Below are 21587 nucleotides of genomic sequence, written 5' to 3' on the forward strand. Positions count from 1 at the left end.
AACACACAAGGAGCCCCAATCTGAAAAGGCAAGATGCTGAGCACCCGCCTGGCATCAGCTCCACACTCTCCCTAAGGCTGACTTTTGTTGTGAGAACTTGTGGTCAACAGTGACAGATAGCATATCTGAAACTCCAAGGTGAGCCCAAATCAGGAAATGCCAGACATTTGAGGGAAACCAACACTATGAAAGAGGCATTAGATTCAGTGAACAGAACCAATACCCAAGGAACAAACAAAAAGATTAAAATATGTGTCATTAGTGATTTGTTCAATTTATGTATTTGATAAATATTGAGCACTGATATACAACAAAACCAAAGATAAAGGTAAGAAAGAGCAGACTTGGACATAGATGAAAATAGAAAAAAATAATAAAATGTATAGTTATCTAAATTCTTGGCACATAATATGAAAATAAAAGCATGCATCTAAAATCTAGGTTATTTCAACATTACATATAAGTAGGGGAGTAGAAATAGAAATATATTAAGGATAATAGATATTCATTAGCTTAAGGATAATAGATATTCATTAACATAGACTTTGATACAAGAATATAAGTTTAACTTATGTTAAAATGTTAGCAGAATATTAATGTAAGTAATACAGTATATAATGCATTACTTGAAATAACTTGTTAATGACATTTAATGAGTTTCTCCTACTTAAATTTTACTGTCATATTTTCAATATTTCTCCAATTGAATTATTTTTATAATTCTTTGTAGATGTGTTCAGGTGTATTTTTTAATTTAGTTGTAAAAAGGGAAGAGAAAAATGCCAGTCAGGTACTATAAAAGCAGTTGAAGCGACACATAATACATTTTTGATTGTTTATTAATTTATTTTCATTTTTTAAGTATGTATGGCTTGATTCTATTTTCTTAGAATTCTTTTGCAGCTTTACCAAACCTATCTGTTTAATTCTGTTGCATTTTTTTAGTTCCTGTTACTAGAAAGGAACAAATAAGTAGGTTGACATTTTATTTGTTTCACATTATAAGAGCTCCCTTTTAACTGGAATCTTTTTCCCATCTAATAGTGAGTTAACAAGTGGTTCATAAAATATTATGGTTTTGAAATTGTCAGCATACTAGCTTTCATTATAATGACTTGTTTAACATGAACCTTGGGTGCTAAAGGCTTTAGAGGCTGTGTAAATAGTTTTATATGCCTGATAATCTCTAAAGATCTAGAATTTAAACTAAGGAATATATCCTGTCTTTCTAGCTTTGAATTCTGAATACATAATGCCTATTTTACATTGAATAATGTTGAGAGTCTAATATGTTTTTCCTCAATGGATAAGATACAAGCATCATTGTGGAATTTAATAATAAAATTGCCATATTGTTAAAGTGTCATTTGTTCTTTGTCCTTTGGTTGTGGTTTTGAAGGAAAAACTGGACAACCATAAAAAAAATAAATACTCAAAAACAATCTTAAAAATTCAAGAATTCACTAATAGGTATTTCCTGAAGAAATGGAAATGACCAATATGTATATGAAGAAAATATTTACCCTCACAACTAACAAAAGGAAATGGAGGCTTAAAATAATTGTTTTGGCTGTCAGATTGTCAAGATTTTCACTGGTAGTATCCTGTGGTGGTAAGGGGAGAAAGAGAATGGCATTCTCGTTGTGTTGGCAGTAGAGTGAGGCCATGGCCATCAGTGGGTTCGGGTGAACAGTCAGACTCTGCCTGCCATAGCCATGACTGCCACCTGTGGCCCAGAAGGCTGGGAATAGCCAGGAAGCCCAGTCTACTGGCAGGACAGCATCAAGGGTTTGCTCTTCAGTGGGAGCCTTCACGGCTCTCCATGTAGCTGTCCACTCAGCCATCTGGAAGCTGTTCTCTTTAGTGCCCCAGGTGACAACTTGGGTGAGACTCATATTGGTGGATGCAGGACCCTCTCTGGCTTAGAGCCTCGGTCCCCTGGAACCAAGTGCCTAGTGTAACCCTCCACAGCATGGCTTCCTCGCTGCTGCCAAAGGCGTGCCAGTTATCAGTCACTGAACTCAGAAACACCCAAAAATATGGTGCCTATTAGATATTTATAATGCCTTTGAGTCAAGATGCAATTTATTGGCCAGGGGTTATTTTTCTTTTAAGCAATGATTCTTAGTAATAGGGTTGTCAGAACACCTAGGGGAACAGAGCTAGAAAGTTAAGTCAAGGTCAGATTCTCTCACAGAAAGGAGAGGGGTTTGGTTTGCCCTTTACTCACAAGAATTAAAAGAGCATTATCCCATTTTTTTAAAAGAGAAAATATTTTATTTATTTATTTTTGGAGAGAGGGGAAGGGAGGAAGAAAGAGAAGGAGAGAAACATCAACATGCAAGAGAAACATTGATCAGTTGCCTCTCCCAAGCCCTCAACCAGGGACCTAACCACGGCAACCCAGGCCTTGGCTGGGAATTGAACTGGCAAACTTTCAGTCCGGGGGACAATGCCCAACCCACTGAGCCACACCAATCAGGGCCACATCTCTCTTCAAAAGCCAATTTCACTATATTTTGACAGTTTTTATTGTGTTTATACCTTTCAGTCTGGCAGTTTTGTTTTTAGGGATTCATAATAATAAGATATATGCACAAAGATATATCCATGTATAAGTAGGTTCACTGACATGCAAAAGAATTAGTAACCATCTAAATGTTCAGCAATTGGTTAAGTGCAATTAGTTCATGTTATAGAATACTATGTGAGTTTATGAAACAGATATTTCCAGAAACAACATTAAAAGGATTTATATCAAAATTTATGTAGTATTTAACTGTGGGTGGTGATTATCAATGTCATTTTTAAAAAATGATTCATTACTAATTTTTAAATTTGGCCGTGTATTACATTTCTAAATGATTGTTTTTTACAGAAATGATTTTAAAAAGTTAAGTACAATGCATACTATTTAGTTGGTCAGACATTTAAGAGTTCATTTTTAATACCATTAAGAAGGCTTGATCTGGAACTCCTTTAACAAAATTTTATGAATTTCATAAACCACTCAGATCCATCTCACATCTGTATGGGAAGTGAAAATCTTGAAATAGTTTAAGCCATTGAAATCATTCTCAGTTCATTTTCCCATGCATGTTGTTGTATAATTTGTAACTTCGAATTAAAATCTCATAAATTATAACCCTATCAAAATTGATAATAAAGTAAACACAGAATTTTTTATTTGGTCTATAGAATTAATCTTGGGGTCTGGGAAAGTTAGGGTAAATATGAAACAGGAACTATGGGAACTATATGATTAAGTGGGAAAAGCCACATGACCGCATATTTTCACTTTTGGTAGAATTTAGGTGCCTGCACGTAGCTCATTTTGCAGGTTATGGGTAGGTTAGTGGGTGCCATCATTGCTTCCTAAGGGATTTTTAAAGAAAAAAATATATGTATGTATGTGTATACACACACATATGTATGTATATAATTTACTCTCCATCATTCACTTAGTAATACGCTCACATCATGGCTTATCTTTAGCATTCCCTCGTCCGTCAGTAGTCTTGCCACTTTATCTGTTGGTTCAGAAAATGTAAAACAAATATTTCCTCAAGGGGTGTATGGTACTTTGAAGAATTTTGAAAAGGACAATATAATAATTTGAGCTATACTTTCAACAAAATGGGAATCATGTAAGGAAATATCTAAGGAAATGTTTATTTCATTGATTACCTGCTGTTTTTTATTAGGTGTGTTTCTTATTCTCCCTATACATGGCATGATAGAGTTAGTTGACTCTATAGAAGTGCCATGTACCACAGAAGACCAGTCTTCGGGATTTAAACTAGGGTTCTATTCTTGGTCCCACAAGGGACTGTGTGACCTCAGGACTCAATTTCCTTACTTATAAAATGAATGGATTAGATGAGTAATCTCTTAGGTCTTTCCCAACTGAAAAAGCCCTTAAGATTTAAGCAACTTCTGACTCTAAGATTTATAAGAATAAAGTTTCTGACAATTTTATGTTTTCTTTTTCAGTTTATATCTGTTCAAACTAGGAATAGCACCCCAGATCCAGGATTTGTTGGGCAAAGTAGACTTCACAGGTACTACTTTTTATCTTTATAATTTTTTACAATGTAACTACTAAGAAAATGGACCAATACTTCTTTTTTCATTGTGATATTATTGATTTCTTTTTTTCCCCTCTATATTGATCAGAGGAGGAAACATTATTTTATACTCAGCCAGGTTTCCTTTCCCCACATTTGGGGAATGAGAAACTGAGGTTGGTTCTTCCTAAAGTTCTTGTTTAGAAATGGCCCCCACCTTCTTGATAAAAATCACTTCCTTCTTTCCTTCCCTCCTTCCTTCCCTCCATCCTTCCCTCCATCCTTCCCTCCTTCCTTCCTTCTTTTGTTCCTTCCTTCCTCTCTCTCTCTCTCTCTCTCTCTCTCTCTTTTATTTTCTTTCTTCCTTTTAATAATGACATGCACTTTTTATTTTCTTTTATTGGAAAAATAAGTCCCACGTATCTGGGAAGGAGACCCTAGAATGAAAACATTTCTTGATATGAACACTCATTTCTGCCTCCACCTCTCTGCCTCCCTTTAATTTGTTGTTATTCTTTTGCAGAGGAGGAAATCAGTAATATGAGAAAGGAACTTGAGAAATATGGAATACAGATGCCATCTTTCAGCAAAATAGGTGGTATTCTGGCTACTGAACTGTCCGTGGATGAAGCTGCATGTAAGGCTATTTAAAGTCTGAACTTGCCATTGACATCAGATTGACCTCTATTTTACTTGTTGATCTTGGTTATAAGAAGCAGAATATTTACAAGATAATTTAAACCCCTTTGAAAGCTTTTTTTATATATATTAGGCATGGTTAATTTGAGCATTTCTGAATATAACCAAGTAATTGATTTGGGACTTTATTTATTTTATTCTCAAGAGAGAGGTGAAGAGAGAGAGAAACATTGATGTGAGAAACATTGATTGGTTGCCTCCTTCACGCACCCTGACTGGTGATTGAACCTACAACTTAGGCATGTGCCCTGACTGGGAGTCGAACACATCTTTCAGTTATGAGATGATGCTCCAACCAACTGAGCCACAATGGCTGAAGGCTAATTTGGGACTTTAAACATCCCCTTGTACAATGTGAATTAAGATGTTCCAGAGATATCTTTGTTCTTTAAACTATTTCTCTACTCTCTTTGTCCTTAGATTTTAGTGGTAGGGCACATCGCCACATTGTCTTTCAGTGTTCCGACTTTAATTGCAGGAATCTCTTGAAAACAACCCCTTCTTTAAAATTGTCTATGTTACTCTTCGAACCCCCAGCTAGTTGACATAGTGCTTGGTTCATTTTAGCCTTTCAGTGCAGGTTGAATACATGAATAGGGATTATGTAACAGGTGCTGAGACAGGACTCAAGATAGACGGGCAGGTGGAGAGTTTGTCAGAGGGATCCTCTGTGATGTGTCTGAGGCCTCTTTTTTTGGTATGCAGACTGGGAACCAAAGAAGAAAGTAAACCTGCTTAAGTGTATGCAGTGCTGATACACCTGTCCATGGTATCATGTGCTAACAAAAATCTTTTTTTTCTCTTCTCAGTGCATGCTGCTGTTATAGCCATTAATGAAGCTATTGAAAAAGGAATAGCAGAGCAGACCATTATAACACTAAGAAACCCAAATGCCGTTCTAACTTTAGTGGATGAAAACCTTGCACAGGAATACCAGAAGGAACTCTGGGAAGCCAAAAAGGGAAAAGAGGAAAATGCAAGACTGAAGGTATTTGATTAGGTTCTCAGTAATAAATATGGTTAAGAGTAGCTAGTTTGAAAAAAGGAGTATTTTTTAAATCAACTGGCAGTAGTCTCTAAAGCTATAGGCAACTGGTTTGGATGAAATGTAAGGGTAAAAGAAGACCTTGCACTATGTAAGGAAATTAGGTTTCCTTTTATGATGTATATTGTAAGTTACAAGGTTTTTAAAGTCACTCCATAAACTTACTACTTACCTGAAAAGTGTAAAAGTAGCAGGTAAAAATCTTTCCTGGTTAGATGTCACCAGCAGACCTTGTATAGGCTTTAGATTTGTTAGTAGAGGTTAATAATTCCGTGTGGTGAAGTTTAGGGAGGATGTTCTCAAATCCACCCTCCTCATATTTTCCCAGTATTCACCCTTACATTCGAGATGAGGTTTTCCTCCTCAGTGAGGCAGCCCAATCCTGATCGTGACTTCACACTCCCCACGTCCTGCCTGTCATGTGTTATTGAAGACTTTGCCTACACTCCTCTTTCATGTCTCGCCAACTCTCCTCTCCTTAAGCTCTTGCCATGTCAGCTTCAGCTCCATTACCAACAATGACCACTTTATCTTCCAGCCTTTTCTCACCCGGTGGCTTTGGCCAGCCCCCGGGCATGCTTGGCCCACCCTGGCTGCCCGCCTTGATGTGGTCTGCTCCCTACCTGCATGCTGATTTGTCGTGGTGGTTCTCCTCTGCATCAGTGTCTTGGCTTCCTCCTCCCTCTAAGTGTGGGGATTGACTTCGGCATTGAGTCACTCCTGTCTCTGTTCTTCCTCAAGTGAGCTTACCCACTTGTGGAAGCAATCTTCCTCAGCTTCATACCAGAACCCTCTAATGCTCTTCCAGGTAACGTCATCCACAAGCCTTCCGGTCACCACGTCATTGGGGTGTTCATCCCCATTCTGCCCTTCTCACACGTGTGCCTCTTGCTGCCTTCCCCTGGGAACGTCTACCGCATTGTTTCAGAACTCTTTTTATGTCCCCTATGCCCTATCCCTCCCTGTATTCTGTTGCCTTTTTTGCTGGGCTCACATCCATCCACCTACTCTAGTCTCAGCACTCTTGCCTCAGCCCTGCCCCACCCGCCCCAGCCTCAGGGCTCCTGCAGTACCTTCCTCAGGGGTGTCTGTGCCTCCTGTTCTTCTCTAAGCCAACCCTTCTCAGAGCTAGAGATTGCAAAATTTAGCTTTAACTACAGATCTCGTGCCATTTCACCAGAACCCTCCCCTGATTTCCTACTGCCTACTGGGTTAAGTACAGGTCCTTTTCTTGTCCTTAAAAGGCCTCCAGGACACCCAGCTTACCTCCCCATCTTTCAGCCTCCCTCTGGACACACACCCCATGCCGTATGTAGCCAGACACACCAAGCTTTCCCACCTTTGCGACCGAATCCTGCTGTCTGCGTCCTGCTCCCCAGCCCTGCCGTTAACATTACTCTGTTCCTCTAGAATGTCCCCAGTTATCTCTTTAAACATTTTTTTCCCAACTGAATGTGTACTTCTTCTATAGAATTTATTCTGTTGAACTATATATATTGATTATTTATGTTCTTTATTAGACTGAATCAAATGAAATTCCCAATATTTAACTGGTTTTGATCATCAAAATATGGTGATATCAAGGGGTTCAGTGTAATGTTTATGTTAGAAAATTAGGCCTTTTCTGACACTCACAGGGTCTGCTGTTCATCTTTGTAGTCCTTCCTGGACACATCGAACCCGAGTGCCCTGCACAAGCAGACTATCTTAAATGCTTATATTGCTTTCAAATGAATGCAAGTGGATGCTTCTTATCACTCCTTGCATTTTTGCTTTTGAATATTGAGCTTTGGAAACATGTAACCTCAGGAATCAGTAAAGACTTTGCTTTGCAGAATAACTGTATTTCTGAAGAAGAAAGAGATGCATATGAAGAACTGCTGACACAAGCAGAAATCCAAGGCACTATCAATAAAGTCAACAGTAAGTAACGGCTTCTACGAAGGAGATAGATACCTATGTAAGATACGAATTTTCCTTCTCAGAATCTCAGCAAAACTCTCAATTTGTACCCTTGTGAAACTGCCGCATGACAAAAAAAAAAAAAAAAAAAAAAAAAAATCCACAAATTGTCAATGTCGCTGTTAATTATGGCACATCATCTGACAGTTTCCTATGGAGTATGTTTTTGGTGAACTTGCCCCCAGTCCATGCAGAGTAGGCCAAGGTGTCTTGAAATTAGTTTGGCTGTACCTTCCTGTTTCATCATAGGTGCAGTGTATGTCATATTTGGAACCTATCCCTTATTGGGATCATATTGATTGTTATTTAGTAAAATATTATGACTTGAAGACTCTGATTCCTTGCCCATGATTATGTGATGGCATTTGACTGGAATTGTAAAAGGTATTATTGACAGCTCTATTCTTTATTACTTCCTAGTTATTAATATACAGTTTTCTGTATTAGTGACGAATTGTTTTCTTACAGCTTGTATAGCTTTAGTGCAAGTGAATGAGTCTTGACCAGCCAATGGAATTGCACAGTGACAGGTTTAAATCCATGTCCCTGAGATTCTGTGGAGTTGTACAGTTCAATTTTTCAGTTGTATCACTGTAAAGAACAGAAAACAGATAATTAAAATGAGCATATGCAAGTTTAGATATCTTAATCTCTTTATTCGTCTTTTTCCTCTTTCTAATAAAATTTATCTTTACTTGAAGCAATAAGGAATTCTACTTGACTTTTATGTCCCTTAGGTTCAACCTAAACAACCCATATATATCCTCAAAAATGAATACATGAAAGACCACTAGGACATTTAATAAATCATATGAACAGTCTGCCAGATTTAATTTGGTGTATTCACTAATTACATCAATCCTAAACCTAGATAACGATTTAATATCCTCTATGAGCTTTGAATGTTCTTTATCACTCTTAACACCGTCAAAACAATGCAGACCTGTAGGTGTAACCCAGAAGTTTGTTCCTAATTTGCTGGTAGAGACACATCCAAAAGGCTTCACATAGTAATTAAGGAGGCCCACAGAACACTGATGAAAATATCTAGGTGTTAACAACTGAGTGGGTTTGAGATATTTTCTCACACATACATTGCTAAGAGCTCTAGGGTAACTTAAAAAAACACATATTAACATTTTGGGATGCATATTCCTATTCTTTTATTCTTACTAAATTTTGAACATGTTGATGATGATACTGGAGCATAATTTCAAGTTTTCTCTTTCTGTTCGGTTTAAAAGCTGAGAATTTCATTAGGCTTTACAGAAATTAATTACAGGAAGAAATTAATACTGCCAGTAAGACATCTGAGGTCCATAAGTTTATTGAGGAAATAGTTCTATAGCCTTTTGCCATCCTTTATTATGAAATGTTTATAGCCACTAAAATAGATTTCTTTTTCATGTTAAATAAAATGCCTTATGTAAATATTTTAACACTTTACTCCATGACAAATTTAATGCCAAATTAGCTATACTTTTTTCCCCATTTTTAAATAAAAGGCATGAGATGATTTGTACTGATGCATAACCAGCTGAAATTATGAAAGGCATTACAATGCTTGATGGTTTTAACCATCATGATTTCTGAAACATGATTATTCTGAAGTTTTTTATCTCTCTCCATCTGAAAATTTCAGTCAAATAGAATTAAATGTAGTCTTGAAGAAAAAGATCCCTCAACAGCATGTTTGAGTCAGTGACATGACAATGAGACACTTGTATGCTTTAAAATATGTACATATAACTACTTGACTAGCTTTTTCCCAACCATGTAGGTCATTATATTAAAATGTTAAGGTATCTACATTCATAACAGCCACACTTATGTCATAAGTGACAGCTTTGATGGTAATGTTACCGGCTCGGTCATCAGAGCCTTCAGCTTTGTTTGAACTATAATTATTTCACTTTTGGGTTTGGCACGTGAATCCCATTTATTACATGACCTATTCTGTTAAGCTCAGGGCTGGGAATTTTGTTAAATGCACAGTATAAAAGAATAGTTAAGCCTAACTGCTTTAAGTACTTTTGGTCTGGTCACTAAAATTCAGGTCTTTGTAATCTGAACATTGTAGCTGGTAAAGACAACACAGAGCTTATGACTGGATCAGATCATGTCAACCAAAGCCTTTCTGTGATAAGGGCTTTTTTTTTTTTTTTAGGTTAACTGATACTAGCACAGATTTATTCAATCACATGAATTTTAGTTGTAGTATTTTAAAATATACCTGAATTATTTTTTTCTTAAGAGTCACAATTCATAGAACACGGAGTTGAGGGAGAATGCTCCGAGAACTGATACCGTCAAGCTCACGCAGCAGTGTGTCCGAGGGCCTCTTGTGGGTTTTCCATGCTTCTGACTCAGAGCGTGGATATAGCAGTAGGGCAAGGCTTTCCATAGTTCAGTCTCCTTGAGGAGGCAATGCTAACACATAATGAGCATTAAAGAGCAGTGCCTGCTGGAGCTCTGTGGCCCAGCTCCCAATACTGTGTGGATTCCCAAGGTGTGAAATCCTCAAGGACCGGAACCATGTGAAGGCTTCATGGAAGAAAGATAACCAGAGCTGGTCCCCAAAGGGTTTTGTAAGGAGGTCATGCTAGGCAGGAATGATCTCATAGCTCCAGCACCATCAGTGCTGGGTCCTTTTAGAAACTACCTCCAAAGATTGGACTGACTTCCAATTACTTAGCTACCATTTCCAAGGCTTTGCCTGCCTCCAACTGCAACTTTTCACAGTGTACAGACAGTGGCTTCTTAGGTTCTTTTTTATAAATTGTTGTTCTATTACAGCTGTCCCAATTTCCCCCCACCCCCCGCCCTCCCCCATTGCTCTCCCCTGCCCTGCTTACCCTCCCCTCCCCACCTCTGCTCCCATAGTCAATCCCTACCCTGTTCTCCACGTGCATGGGTCATTTATACTTGTTCTCTAACTAGGCCCCTCCCCTTCTTTCCTACCTTATCCCCCTCCCCCCTCCCATCTGGTCCCTGTCAGTCTGTTCCTCGTTTCCATGTCTCTGGTTCTATTTTACTTGTTTGTTTGTTTTGTTCATTAGGTTCCACTTGTAAGTGAGATCATATGATATTTGTCTTTCACCCCTTGGCTTATTTCATTTAGCATAATACTCTCCATTTCCATCCATGCTGTCACAAAGGGTAGGAGTTCCTTCTTTCTTTCTGCTGCATAGTGTTCCATTGTGTAAATGTACCATAGTTTTTTGATCTGCCCATTTACTGATGGACACTTAGGCTGTTTCCAGCACTTGCCTATTGTAAATAATGCTGCTATGAACATTGGGGTGCATAGGTTCTTTTGAATTGGTGTTTCAGGATTCTTAGGGTATAACCCTCCTTGGACGGCTGGGCTGGTTGGGTCAGGCCACCGTGGGAAAAGTGGGCCTTCTGACAGAATGTGTCTCCCCCGCTCAGGAGTGGTTGCAGTGGACCACATCAATGCTGTCATTCGGGAAGGCGACCCTGAGAATACGCTGCTTGCACTGAAGAAACCCGAGGCCCAGCTGCCTGCTGTTTACCCTTTTGCTGCTGCGATGTATCAGAATGAACTTTTCAACCTCCAGAAACAGAACGCCATGGTAAGACAGAGGAGGCTCTGGTTGCGGAGATGTTAATTATGAGTCCGAGCCCGAGGAAGGCTGTTTAGAAGGTGAAGGCGGGTGTAGCATTTTTAACTTGTACCAGTCCCAGTCTTGTTGGCCTCCTTGTACTCATTCCATGGCTGCCCTATTTTTTAATCCCTGCTTTTGATCTACATAAAGAATCTAAGAACGTAGCTTGGAAATGCAGACAGGGCTCTACACGAATACACATTGAAAACAGGTGGTTGTTCCCTGTGACTTTTTTTTAACTTTTTGGGTAATTTTAAACTATACTGAATTTTTTTAAAAATATGTTTTTTGATATAGAAAAATAAGCTCTAAAAGAGCATTTCTAGATTCTGTGACCAAGAACATTAGCACCATGACTTTAATTTTTGTAAATGTATGCTCCTTACTATGTTAATAGTATTAAACAGTAATATTTACATAAGGTTAGAGTAATTAAGGGCATGTGCACTACAAATTAAGCCAAACAGTGGAACAAAATGAAAAGTATTGGAACAGAGCCAAGAATTTAGCATATGAGAGAGCTAGTATTTCAGAAAGGTGGAAAAAGGAATGAAATCCTTAACAAGTATTTTACCATATGAGAAAGAAAACATTACCTCACTACACATATCAAAATAAATTTCCAATATAAATGGTTAAATGTAAAAAAAACATTAAAGTTCTAAGGAAAAATAGAAGGACATTGGATCTTAAAAATCAGAAAGAGTGCTGATTCACCAAAAAATTAGGGTGGGGGAGGCCAAAAGCATAAAAAGGCAATTCCTAAAATACCTAACCTTTGTAATGACAAACACACAAAAAAATGTTCAAACTCAATCAGAAGTAAGTAAAAGTAAATTAAAACAAAATACAATTATTTTTAGAGGTGTAACCCAGCGCAGGCACAGCGGGGGGCAGCAGGCATGCCTGGCACAGCCTCCAGGAGTGCCAGTGGGACGGCCCCTCTGCGGGGTGGGCTGGGCGGTGTGGGTCAAAGGCTCTTCCCTATTTCCCTGACAATTATATCCCTAGGAGAAGAACACAAGTCAAAAAGTTGTAGCCACGAAGATGTTTTCCAGCTTTGTCTCTAATACTGCAAAGCAGGAAACAAATCACATGTTTAGCTAGTAACAGATTGCTCACACTAACATTAAGCAGGAAAAATAAGGTTAAAATATATAGCATTATCTTGGGGTTGTGTTTTTGGGGTTTGTTTGGGGTTTTTTTGTAATTAGACAATAACAAGTCAGTTTAAAAATGCCTCTGTAAATGTCTGAATGAATTAAAACTAAGGAGAAGGGTATATACTAAAGGGCTGGGGTGGTAGAACTTGTTTTCTTGTTCTTGCTCCCCAAGGCTTCCTGCGTTTTCTAAACAGAAAGATGCGATTTTGTAATAAAAGAATAATCTGTTATGTCCTTTCATTGCACTTAGATTCCCTCATTAATATTTCCTCCCCTCCTCTAGCGTTGAAGCCCAAGGCTAGCAGGGCTCTCCCGCAGCCGCTCGTCCCCCGCTGGTCCACGGTCAACTCATGGCTGTCCAGGCCTTTTTCTTCTCTGTTTTTCCTTACCATTTTTGCTGTATGCCACTTTGGATATTTGTGGACAGTTCACTAAAAGGGGTAAAAGAGGTGAATCTCAGATGATTCCATTCTTCTCTTGTAGTTTTATACTTTCCCTATGTGTTACACTTACAGTTAATTTAATATATTTGGATAAAATTTGTTTAGATGTTCCCTATAATAAGCCCTTCTTTCCATTTTCTTTGGAAGGGAAAATGATGCTTTGTTACTCTAAAATCATTTTGCTGCAAGATTTCTGTAGAGATCCAGAAGTCTCTACTGTATTTTAATATAAATATTACATTGTATATATTAAATACATATAATATTCTAGATGTAAAGATATGTATCAGCTTTTTTTGTTAATTCACTTTCATGCTCCCTTTGTGTTCCCTCAATATATGGAAGAAATAATCTTTTGGAAGTTAGACCAAGTCACCATAAAATGGTTAAATGGAAGAGAACATGGAAGGGGGAAGGTGTTCTGAAATCTAAAAAAAATTTTTTAAATAACTCAAATTTATAAATTACATAAATCTAGAGTTCTTACTTGCTTTACCAAAAGATTTACCTCACATTTCTTCAAATATCTAGACCTTATAGTACATTTTAAAATTTCTACCCAATTATAAAAATGTAACTTTTTTGAAACTAGAATCAAAATTCTTGGCTTAAAGATTTTATTTACTCTTCTGGGGCTATAACTTTTAGGTGAAATTCTTTCCTCTTTTCCTTACCCTTAGTTCAAATGGAAAATTATTAGTTCTGCTAAAATCTTACCTCACACTCAGACAGTGACAACATTGTCTAATCCCTGGATTATTTGGTAAAGCCGAAGCCTATGAGCAGCCAGTAGAGCTGGGAGTAGGAATCGGCTATGGGAATGCAGATGTCTGTGGAATCATGGATGTTGGTTGTAATTAACTCAGTCCCCAAAATCATCTAAGAAAATCCCAGAAGCCATTTACCTGTTCTTGAAAGCCAGTGAAGAATAGGTGACTAATGAGCCCTTGTTCTTCTGGGTTCTCAAAGTCTTTAACTTTTCATCGTTCTTTGAAATGTGCATTCTGAACTCCCATCATATCCATGAAGTGTGTGAACTTACTGCCATATGTTTCCCAACAGAACTATTTGGCCCATGAGGAGCTCTTGATTGCAGTGGAAATGCTGTCTGCTGTTGCTTTACTAAACCAGGCCTTGGACAGCAGTGATCTCGTGTCTGTGCAGAATCAACTCAGAAGCCCAACAATAGGCTTCAACAATCTGGATGAGACATATGTGGAACGGTAAGTTTTCCAAAACTCTTCTTAATGCAGAAATGTGTGTTTGGCAGATCTCACAAATAAAGGATCTTTTACCTACTGAAGAAATCCATATATCCGTGCTCATTTTCTTGAAAGCTTAGTCTACTTTGTATTAAGAATCTTTCTAATATTACAGTTCCTTCTTTACAGTATTTCTTTTAGGGAAACACAGAGTCTAAAAACAATCATCCTATGGCAATTGTAGACTGACTTTATCATAAGCAAAGATTATTTGATAGGCTAAAAATGTGTTGAAAATATACCTTTCCCGTATCTTCCTTTGGGCTTCTTTTGGAGACGACAAAAATGTAGAAAAGTTGGAAGCAATTTTAATAGTCATCCAGTCCAGTTCTTTTATGTTCTTGATGAGGAAACTGAATTGGGACTTATGGACCCAAAGTTTGGCAACTGAGCCCCAAACCCCCTTTTCCTGATTGTTAAACCAAAGGAATCCTGAGACACAGTGGATCACGGCAGTGGGTAACAATCTCAGTTTAGTATTTTTCATTTCATGCTCCATAAACATGCTACTAGGTAGTATAACTGATAGTATTATAAAACAGTAGGGCAGATCTAGAGAGAAAATTAAGGGGGTGGAATAAGGAGCCCAATGAGAGATTCAGTAAGAGAGAAGCCTAAGTCCGAAACAGAGTGATTGTCCATCTTTGTGGCCACCAGGGGGAGATATCTGCTTAGATCTTGACAAAAACTGTTCAGATACTGATTCTGGAACTGCTCAAATAAGTAGGTTGAGTAATTCTCCGAAGTCACGTACAGTTGTACAGGGAGGAAAAAATTGTTTAACCTCTTAGAAATTTAAAAAATGATGTTTGACCACTGATCTATGTAGAGAATGGCCAAAAGTGGTAGGACAGTGGGTTTTCCTTATCTTTAGTCTGTTTGGAGAAACTGATGCTCTTGTACTACATAAATTTGGCCACCTGGTTCATGTTATGCTTCAGAGTCTCTCTGCAAGATAGCTTAATTCTCCCACCACTCTTTCTACTAATGGTACCACCCCGTCCTCCAAGCTTAAGAACCACATGTTCAACTTGAGTTTCCCTCCATCCTCTGCCAGGCACCACCTACTGTGAGCAGCCTGCTCACTTCTCTCCCTGTCAGTAGCCAATCCCTGTGCATTATACCTTTGTAAAATGTTTCATGTCCCAGTGACTACCTCATGTAGACTTTTTTACTTTTGCCTCTGTAATAACCTCCAAATTGGTCTTCCTACATCTTTTCTGCCTTCATTCTCACCTAACCAGGCTTTGCTCTGCTCTCAGTGCTGGAGTAGAAGACAGTGCTTCACCCTCTTATGAAGCTAACAGTCTAATGGGGAATCTTGATGAGAGAATTGTCAAGACTGTCCCACAGGTTTAGCATCCCTGGCCACTGCACTCTAAATGACAGTACCTCCTCCCTCCAAATCACCCATTTTGATGATCAGAAATCCTCTCCTTCCACCATCCCAATTTACAAATAACCCATTAAGGAAATGGTCCCACATGTCTTTCGAGAACCAATTTTATACCTGCGGTTTCCAACTGGGGCATGCAGACACAACCTGAGAGTTTTAATATTCTGTATGAGAAACTTAAAATCTGTGCTTTAATAATCTTTTAAAAAAAATGTAATAGGGCTCGGTGCAGCCGTGAGGTGTGGCATCACGTGACGCAGCTCACTCCCCGCCCACACTTGCACATCCCAGAAGGCAGTTGATGGGTTTGCACTTTGGCACGGAGAGCAGGGAGGGGGTCGGGAGTCCTGGACCAGCTAAGACTGTGAAGCTGCAGGGGTCGTGGTGGACCTTGAAGGGAGGGTGGGGCCAGCTCTGGGACTATAGGGACAAAACATCAAGGGAATGCCTAGGCCCACATGAAGGATGCTGTGGTTCCAGGGCACCGTTCTGGCCATCATCACATTGGCTAAGAGGAATACATAGTCTTTGTGGTGTTTGTGGCAGGTGATGAGCAGTCTACACAGATGGCTGCAAATTGGGAAGATGAGAGAGTAGCAGAAGCATCTTCAAACAGTTTTTGTTGTTACTAAAATCGATACCAAAAGTGAAACTTGCCTACAAATTTTCATCAGTCTATCATGTAGTGTGTGTTTCATCCAGTTTCTTTATTGCAGATAGTGAACTTCCTTGAAAATAATAGCAGGAAGTCTTTCTGCAAATGAACTTGTTACCAGAATTCACAAAGTCTGGCAGAAGCACTCATTAAAAGGTGAAACATCAGTGGCAAATGGCAGCCAGTCAGAAAGTTTAGTCTCCACTCCATTTGAACTTCACAGCACTTCTGAAAACTCTCAGTCCAGAAATGCAGAGGTTTGTGAGACACCACTCACTTCTGTTACAAAGTCAGATTCTGCAACAGGAGAAAGATCAGGCCATGCCACTCCATCTCAGGAGCCCAGAGGTTGTGCAAATCAGGGACCTTTGAGGACCTCCCTGTTAGAGCAGAAAGACTAACTGAAACACTTGAAGAAGAGAAAAGGCAGAAGGTGGGGCAGCTCAATAGTATATAAAACAGCAGATTGCATCAGGTCATGCAGAGGGAGCTGATTGTTTTTGCAAAGACCAAGGAAGAAGTAGAAGCTGCTAAAGCTGCTGCCTTGCTGGCTAACCAGGCAGAAATGGAAGTTAAGAGGGATGCTTCTGGAAGAGAAAGAAGTGCAGATGCAAGAATTCAATTCTGTCTTCCTGACAGTTTTTCCTTTACAAATCAGCTCCCTTCTGATGCTCCTGTAGAAGAGGCAAGGCAATCTGCCGCACAGATGTTGGCGACACTTACGGTAATTTTTCACTAGCAACCATGTTTCCCGGGAAAGAATTTATCAAAGAAGATTATAAAAAGAAATTATTGAATTTGGAACTTGCCCCAAGTGCTTCAGTGGTACTGCTGCCGGCAGGAAGATCAACTACATCCTTGGTACATTCTTCCAGTGGAGAATTAGGACTTTGTTGGGGACAGTACTTTACCCATTCCCTGCCATCTGGAGGTTGAGCAGCAACTACTTCCTTAGGAATCCTCCTCCTGCACAGACCTCAGTGAGGGCGGCATCTTTGGAATCCTCAAACCTTGCATCGTCTAGCAATCCAGACAGAAAGGGAACCTGTCAGAAAAAGAGTGCTAGAGACACAGGGAGAGAATTTTAAAAGGAGGAGAAGATATATAGATTGAGGATTCAGTGTGATGGTGGAGATGGAAACAATTGACATGGAAATTCTACTCAATTGTAGTGTGACAAGTACATTATGAGCAATAATCATTGTTTCTCTAATGACTTAATTCAACTAAAATTCTACTGGAGAGGTGGGACTACTTTTTGTTTTCTAACCAGTCTATAAAGTATCTCTTTATTCCTGCTTAGTGGGTTAAAGCTGTTAAACCCAGACAAGTCAAGAAATAAAATAACTCGCTGCTAGGTTCTTACATATGGTAACCAACTGCTAGAAGCTTCAAAGAATCAAAAGGCCTGCCACCGCCTCCCTTTACCAGCTTTCTTATTCGGTATTTCACATTCCCATTAGCCTGTGCTCTCAGATGATGTGTTTTGTTTAGAGCTATTTTGCTCCAGAACACCTAAGTCCATGCAGAGTAACTGGTTTGTCACAGAGTAATTTGAGTCACAGCATTTTAACTATCTAATCAAATGGTAATTTATATTTTTTTTCCTTCTTTCTGCTCATTAGCCGCAAGCAAAAATCTTGCAGTTTTCAATCTTAAACGCTGAATAAAAAATCTTTTTCCCACAAAAAAATTGATTTAAACATTTCTGGGTCACCTGGATGACCCAGTACTGACAACGATTTCAGGGCCCCCTTTGGTTCTTGAGTTGACAGTTGCATTGGCCTCAAGTGATCTGCCATAGCCTCAGCATTTCACTTCCAGTGTCAGCTTTGAACCCAGGTTCTTGGAAGCCCAAGTGGGCAGGTTTTCAAGTTTAAGAAACACGGCTGCATCTGGGCCACTCCCTGTGGTTGTGCAGGTTCATAGCACAAGAGCGTGGGCATGGGCACCCTGGTGAATTCTTACCACATCTCTACCTGTTCATCATGGCTTCCGCTTGGGACTGTGTTTTCCCAGGGGGGTGCTTTTGTCTAATTCTTGCAAAAGTGATGTAGAGTTGACATTGGCTCTAGGTATATGTTGTTTCCAGATTAACTGTTCTAAAATGTAGCTATGTTTATAACACTCTATTTGTCTTCCCAGTTCGCATCCAAAGTAAGAACAGACTCCTCAGTCTAAATGCATTGTTCTGACCTGAGCTGCAGCTGCATCTTACTCTGTATTTTGCCCTGCAGTCAAGCTGGGTCTGAACACATTGTGCACTCTGGCCTGTCTGCCCCTGTGCATACTCCCCTCCCCTCCAAGAACGTAATACCTGTCGCCCATGTCTGCTTTGCCATAGCGCTGGAGGTCCCGAGCCCTGCCCACCGCAGGCTACACTTCATGAAGTATCTCCAACCCCCGACCCCACCACCGCCACTAATGCCATCTCTCCTGAGAAATAGCTTGATGCGATTACAGTGTTGGCGCCAAAAATATAATTTTGATTCTTCTTAGCAGAACGCTTTTCTCTTCACCTGTAAAGCACAAAAGCAGAACAAAAACATCTCTGCATTAGCAGGATAGTTATAAGGACAAAGTGCTTGGTTCAGTGCCTGTCCCAAGCAAGGTGCTCCACCACTAAGATTTCCTTCCATTTCTTCTTCCTTGGCACCCTGTTATTTCTCCCCTTATTGACCATCCACGTTATGGCCTTTCCTGTGCTCTGCTGTTTTACTCTTTTGGGGTTGTTGTCATCTTATCCATTAGACTGAAAGCTCCATGAAGGATAAAGGCTGCATTTTGTTTATTTTAATACCCCTGTGGTGCCCGCCACATGTTTTGTATATAGTAAATGCTTAATAAACGTCTGCTGAACTAAATTGGAATTTTAATCTCAAAACTTCCCCAATCTGTTAGAAATATAATCTTATTAGTCTGAGCATGGCAGATGGTGAAGGGAGCTCTAAGAGATGTGGGAGGAAAAGGACGTGGACCTTCTGGGCCAACTACATAACACTTTCAAAGTTGATGCCTTCAGTCCTCATATGGAAAAGCCTGTGGAGCTCTGCTGTTACCACTAACGTCTGTGCGCTTAGGCATGTTTGTTCATTTCTAAAGAAATGATGGGTGATTGTTGTTCCTTCTGTGTTTATCCTTAAGCTTTCTCATTTTATTTCCATTGGATCATCATTGAGATGTTAATCATGTGGAATTGTCATAAGGATTTTGCACTCTTTCTTAGAATGGTCCCATCTATAAGAGATGCTAACTAGTGTAAGTTGCCACTTATCCATAGTGTTATTATGGTCAGTATTATATATTCTAGTGACGTGGAGTATCTTCTGAGATTTGTAACTCTTGGTAAGGTGAAAATCTCACACATGACAGTGAACCAGTTTCAGGCCTGCATTTGGTGAAGTGTCAGTCAGCCACTTGCTATTTTGAATGATGTTTTTTCCTCTTAAGCTACTCTCTGTGGAAGACAGCTCAGCGTCACCTTGGGACAATACAGAACTTTTAAAAAAAGTTGTCACAACAGGAAAACATTTTTAGAGTTAAGTGATGTTAATTCTTTTAATCTCTGCTAGGAAATCCACAGGTGCTATTCAGATGTACTGCTATTCAGATGCAGTAAATCAATATGCACACAGGGGATTGGTCTTTATTTCCCTGGAGTAATGCAAAAGCAAACTGAACTATGAAGTCTCTTTACTTTGGGCTAGAATGGCTTGTGTTAGCTGATGGTTGTAATGTTAATTCTGTAATGTTTAAATAGGAAAATTGATTATTGAGAAATGAAAGTTTCTTAGTAATATATCAAGATGAATGTGTTTTCTCTAAAAATTTCTCCAGACAAGAAAAATAAGTGGAGTGGTTGACCAAACTCTTTTCCAGAGGGCTGTGCAGAATGAGGAGGGTCAAGGGTCCGGAGTGAGGTGTGAGTGCTGTGGCAGGGTGGGGACACGGGAGAGGTTTTTGAGTAGCTACTCTGAAGCCTAAGGTGACATGGACAAATGAGGAGAAATTTTAAGATATTTTGGTTCAACTCATGCACCACGTCTACAAGAAAACATACACTGAAAATGTGTGTTACTCAGCAAGGATTCTGGAACTGCATTTGCATTTTATTCGACTCCCCAATGGGCATGTTAGATCTCAGGTAACTCGATTATGTTAGGGTTACAGTCGAAGAGTCTCCTACAGCTCAGATGTGGGGAGGAGCAGAAGTAATAAAAAGAACCCTCAATGGAAGGGTTGAGAGCCATGGTCATTCCGAGCCATGACGTGCCAAAGGGAGGAAAATTAGTATTTAGAAAAAAAAGCAACTTCACAGAGTTGAGAATGGCTAAGTTTGTTTTTGTTTTGTTTTCTTTGAATTAGGTATGAAGTAGGATTTTGAGGAACTTTCATTAAACAACAATTGTACATGGAATATTTTTAAGAAAAAGAACACTGTTAGTATAAGTGAGCTTGCTGTCTGTTGACAAAGCTGCAAGTGACAACTTTGTCTTCCTAATCTTTGTCTAACCTCGTAACAACTACTTTTGGCCCTTTGTGTCAAATTTAAGATGCAGAATATGAGCACAGAATGAATGTCTCTGATTAGTGTCATGATGGTTTTCCCTCCTACAGTTACGCAAATGAACTCCTCTCCATGAAACTAGAAGTTTTGTCCCAAGGGCAAGAGAACCTAAGCTGGAACGAAATGCAGAATTGTATTGATGTGGTTAATATCCAGATTCAAGATGAAAATGACCGTAAGTATGGAATACTTTCTTTCTCTAGTCTGGTGGGAAGTAAGGTGTCTGGACAACTTCGCTTTTTAAATTAGGGCTACAAATTTTTGCACATGAGGCCCTGTGAAAGCCCACTCCCCTAATATGTATGTATGTATTTATATATACATTGTGTGCCTGTACTGCTATACCAACATATTATGAACATGGCAAAGCATACCTGAAGAGGCAGGAAAGGACAGAATAAAAATACATATAAATAGGGGTGTGATCAGAGCAGGGTGCCTGAAGATTGGCTCCTCTGTTTACAACACATCCAACAGGAACTTGGGTTTACTCCTGACAGGTGGCAGGATACCATGACCTTCCTGTGACATTGTGCCCTGTACATGGAAAGAAAATAAATAGAGGTCCTAATAATTTTTATTTATTGGTACTGCAGAGATGACTACTCTACATAACTCAGTTTTTTAGGCACTCAACTTTATTTTGACTTTTCATTTGGGCATTTTCCCAAAAGGAAACACTCATAATCCTGCCCTAGG

At 39.2% G+C, this 21587-nt stretch overlaps 1 protein-coding gene and 1 non-coding gene across 2 annotated transcripts in view; both read left to right on the forward strand.

Moving 5' to 3' along the window:
• IQGAP2 (IQ motif containing GTPase activating protein 2) overlaps positions 1-21587 on the forward strand; it is a 265815-nt gene that overhangs the window by 153967 nt on the left and 90261 nt on the right. Inside the window, exons 6-12 of the mRNA XM_054578505.1 lie at positions 3994-4061; positions 4591-4704; positions 5576-5754; positions 7647-7734; positions 11206-11369; positions 14071-14231; positions 20939-21063. Coding sequence (XP_054434480.1) covers positions 3994-4061; positions 4591-4704; positions 5576-5754; positions 7647-7734; positions 11206-11369; positions 14071-14231; positions 20939-21063 — 899 coding nt within the window. The remainder of the gene's footprint in view (positions 1-3993; positions 4062-4590; positions 4705-5575; positions 5755-7646; positions 7735-11205; positions 11370-14070; positions 14232-20938; positions 21064-21587) is intronic.
• On the forward strand, positions 21305-21433 carry LOC129074792 (small nucleolar RNA SNORA11). The gene has a single exon (XR_008529595.1). It is a non-coding gene; the product is annotated as a small nucleolar RNA SNORA11 (small nucleolar RNA).

Source organism: Pteronotus mesoamericanus, unplaced genomic scaffold (assembly GCF_021234165.1).
Source record: "Pteronotus mesoamericanus isolate MK-2021 breed Mesoamerican mustached bat unplaced genomic scaffold, CSHL_Meso_final contig_50, whole genome shotgun sequence".
Lineage (NCBI taxonomy): Eukaryota > Metazoa > Chordata > Mammalia > Chiroptera > Mormoopidae > Pteronotus > Pteronotus mesoamericanus.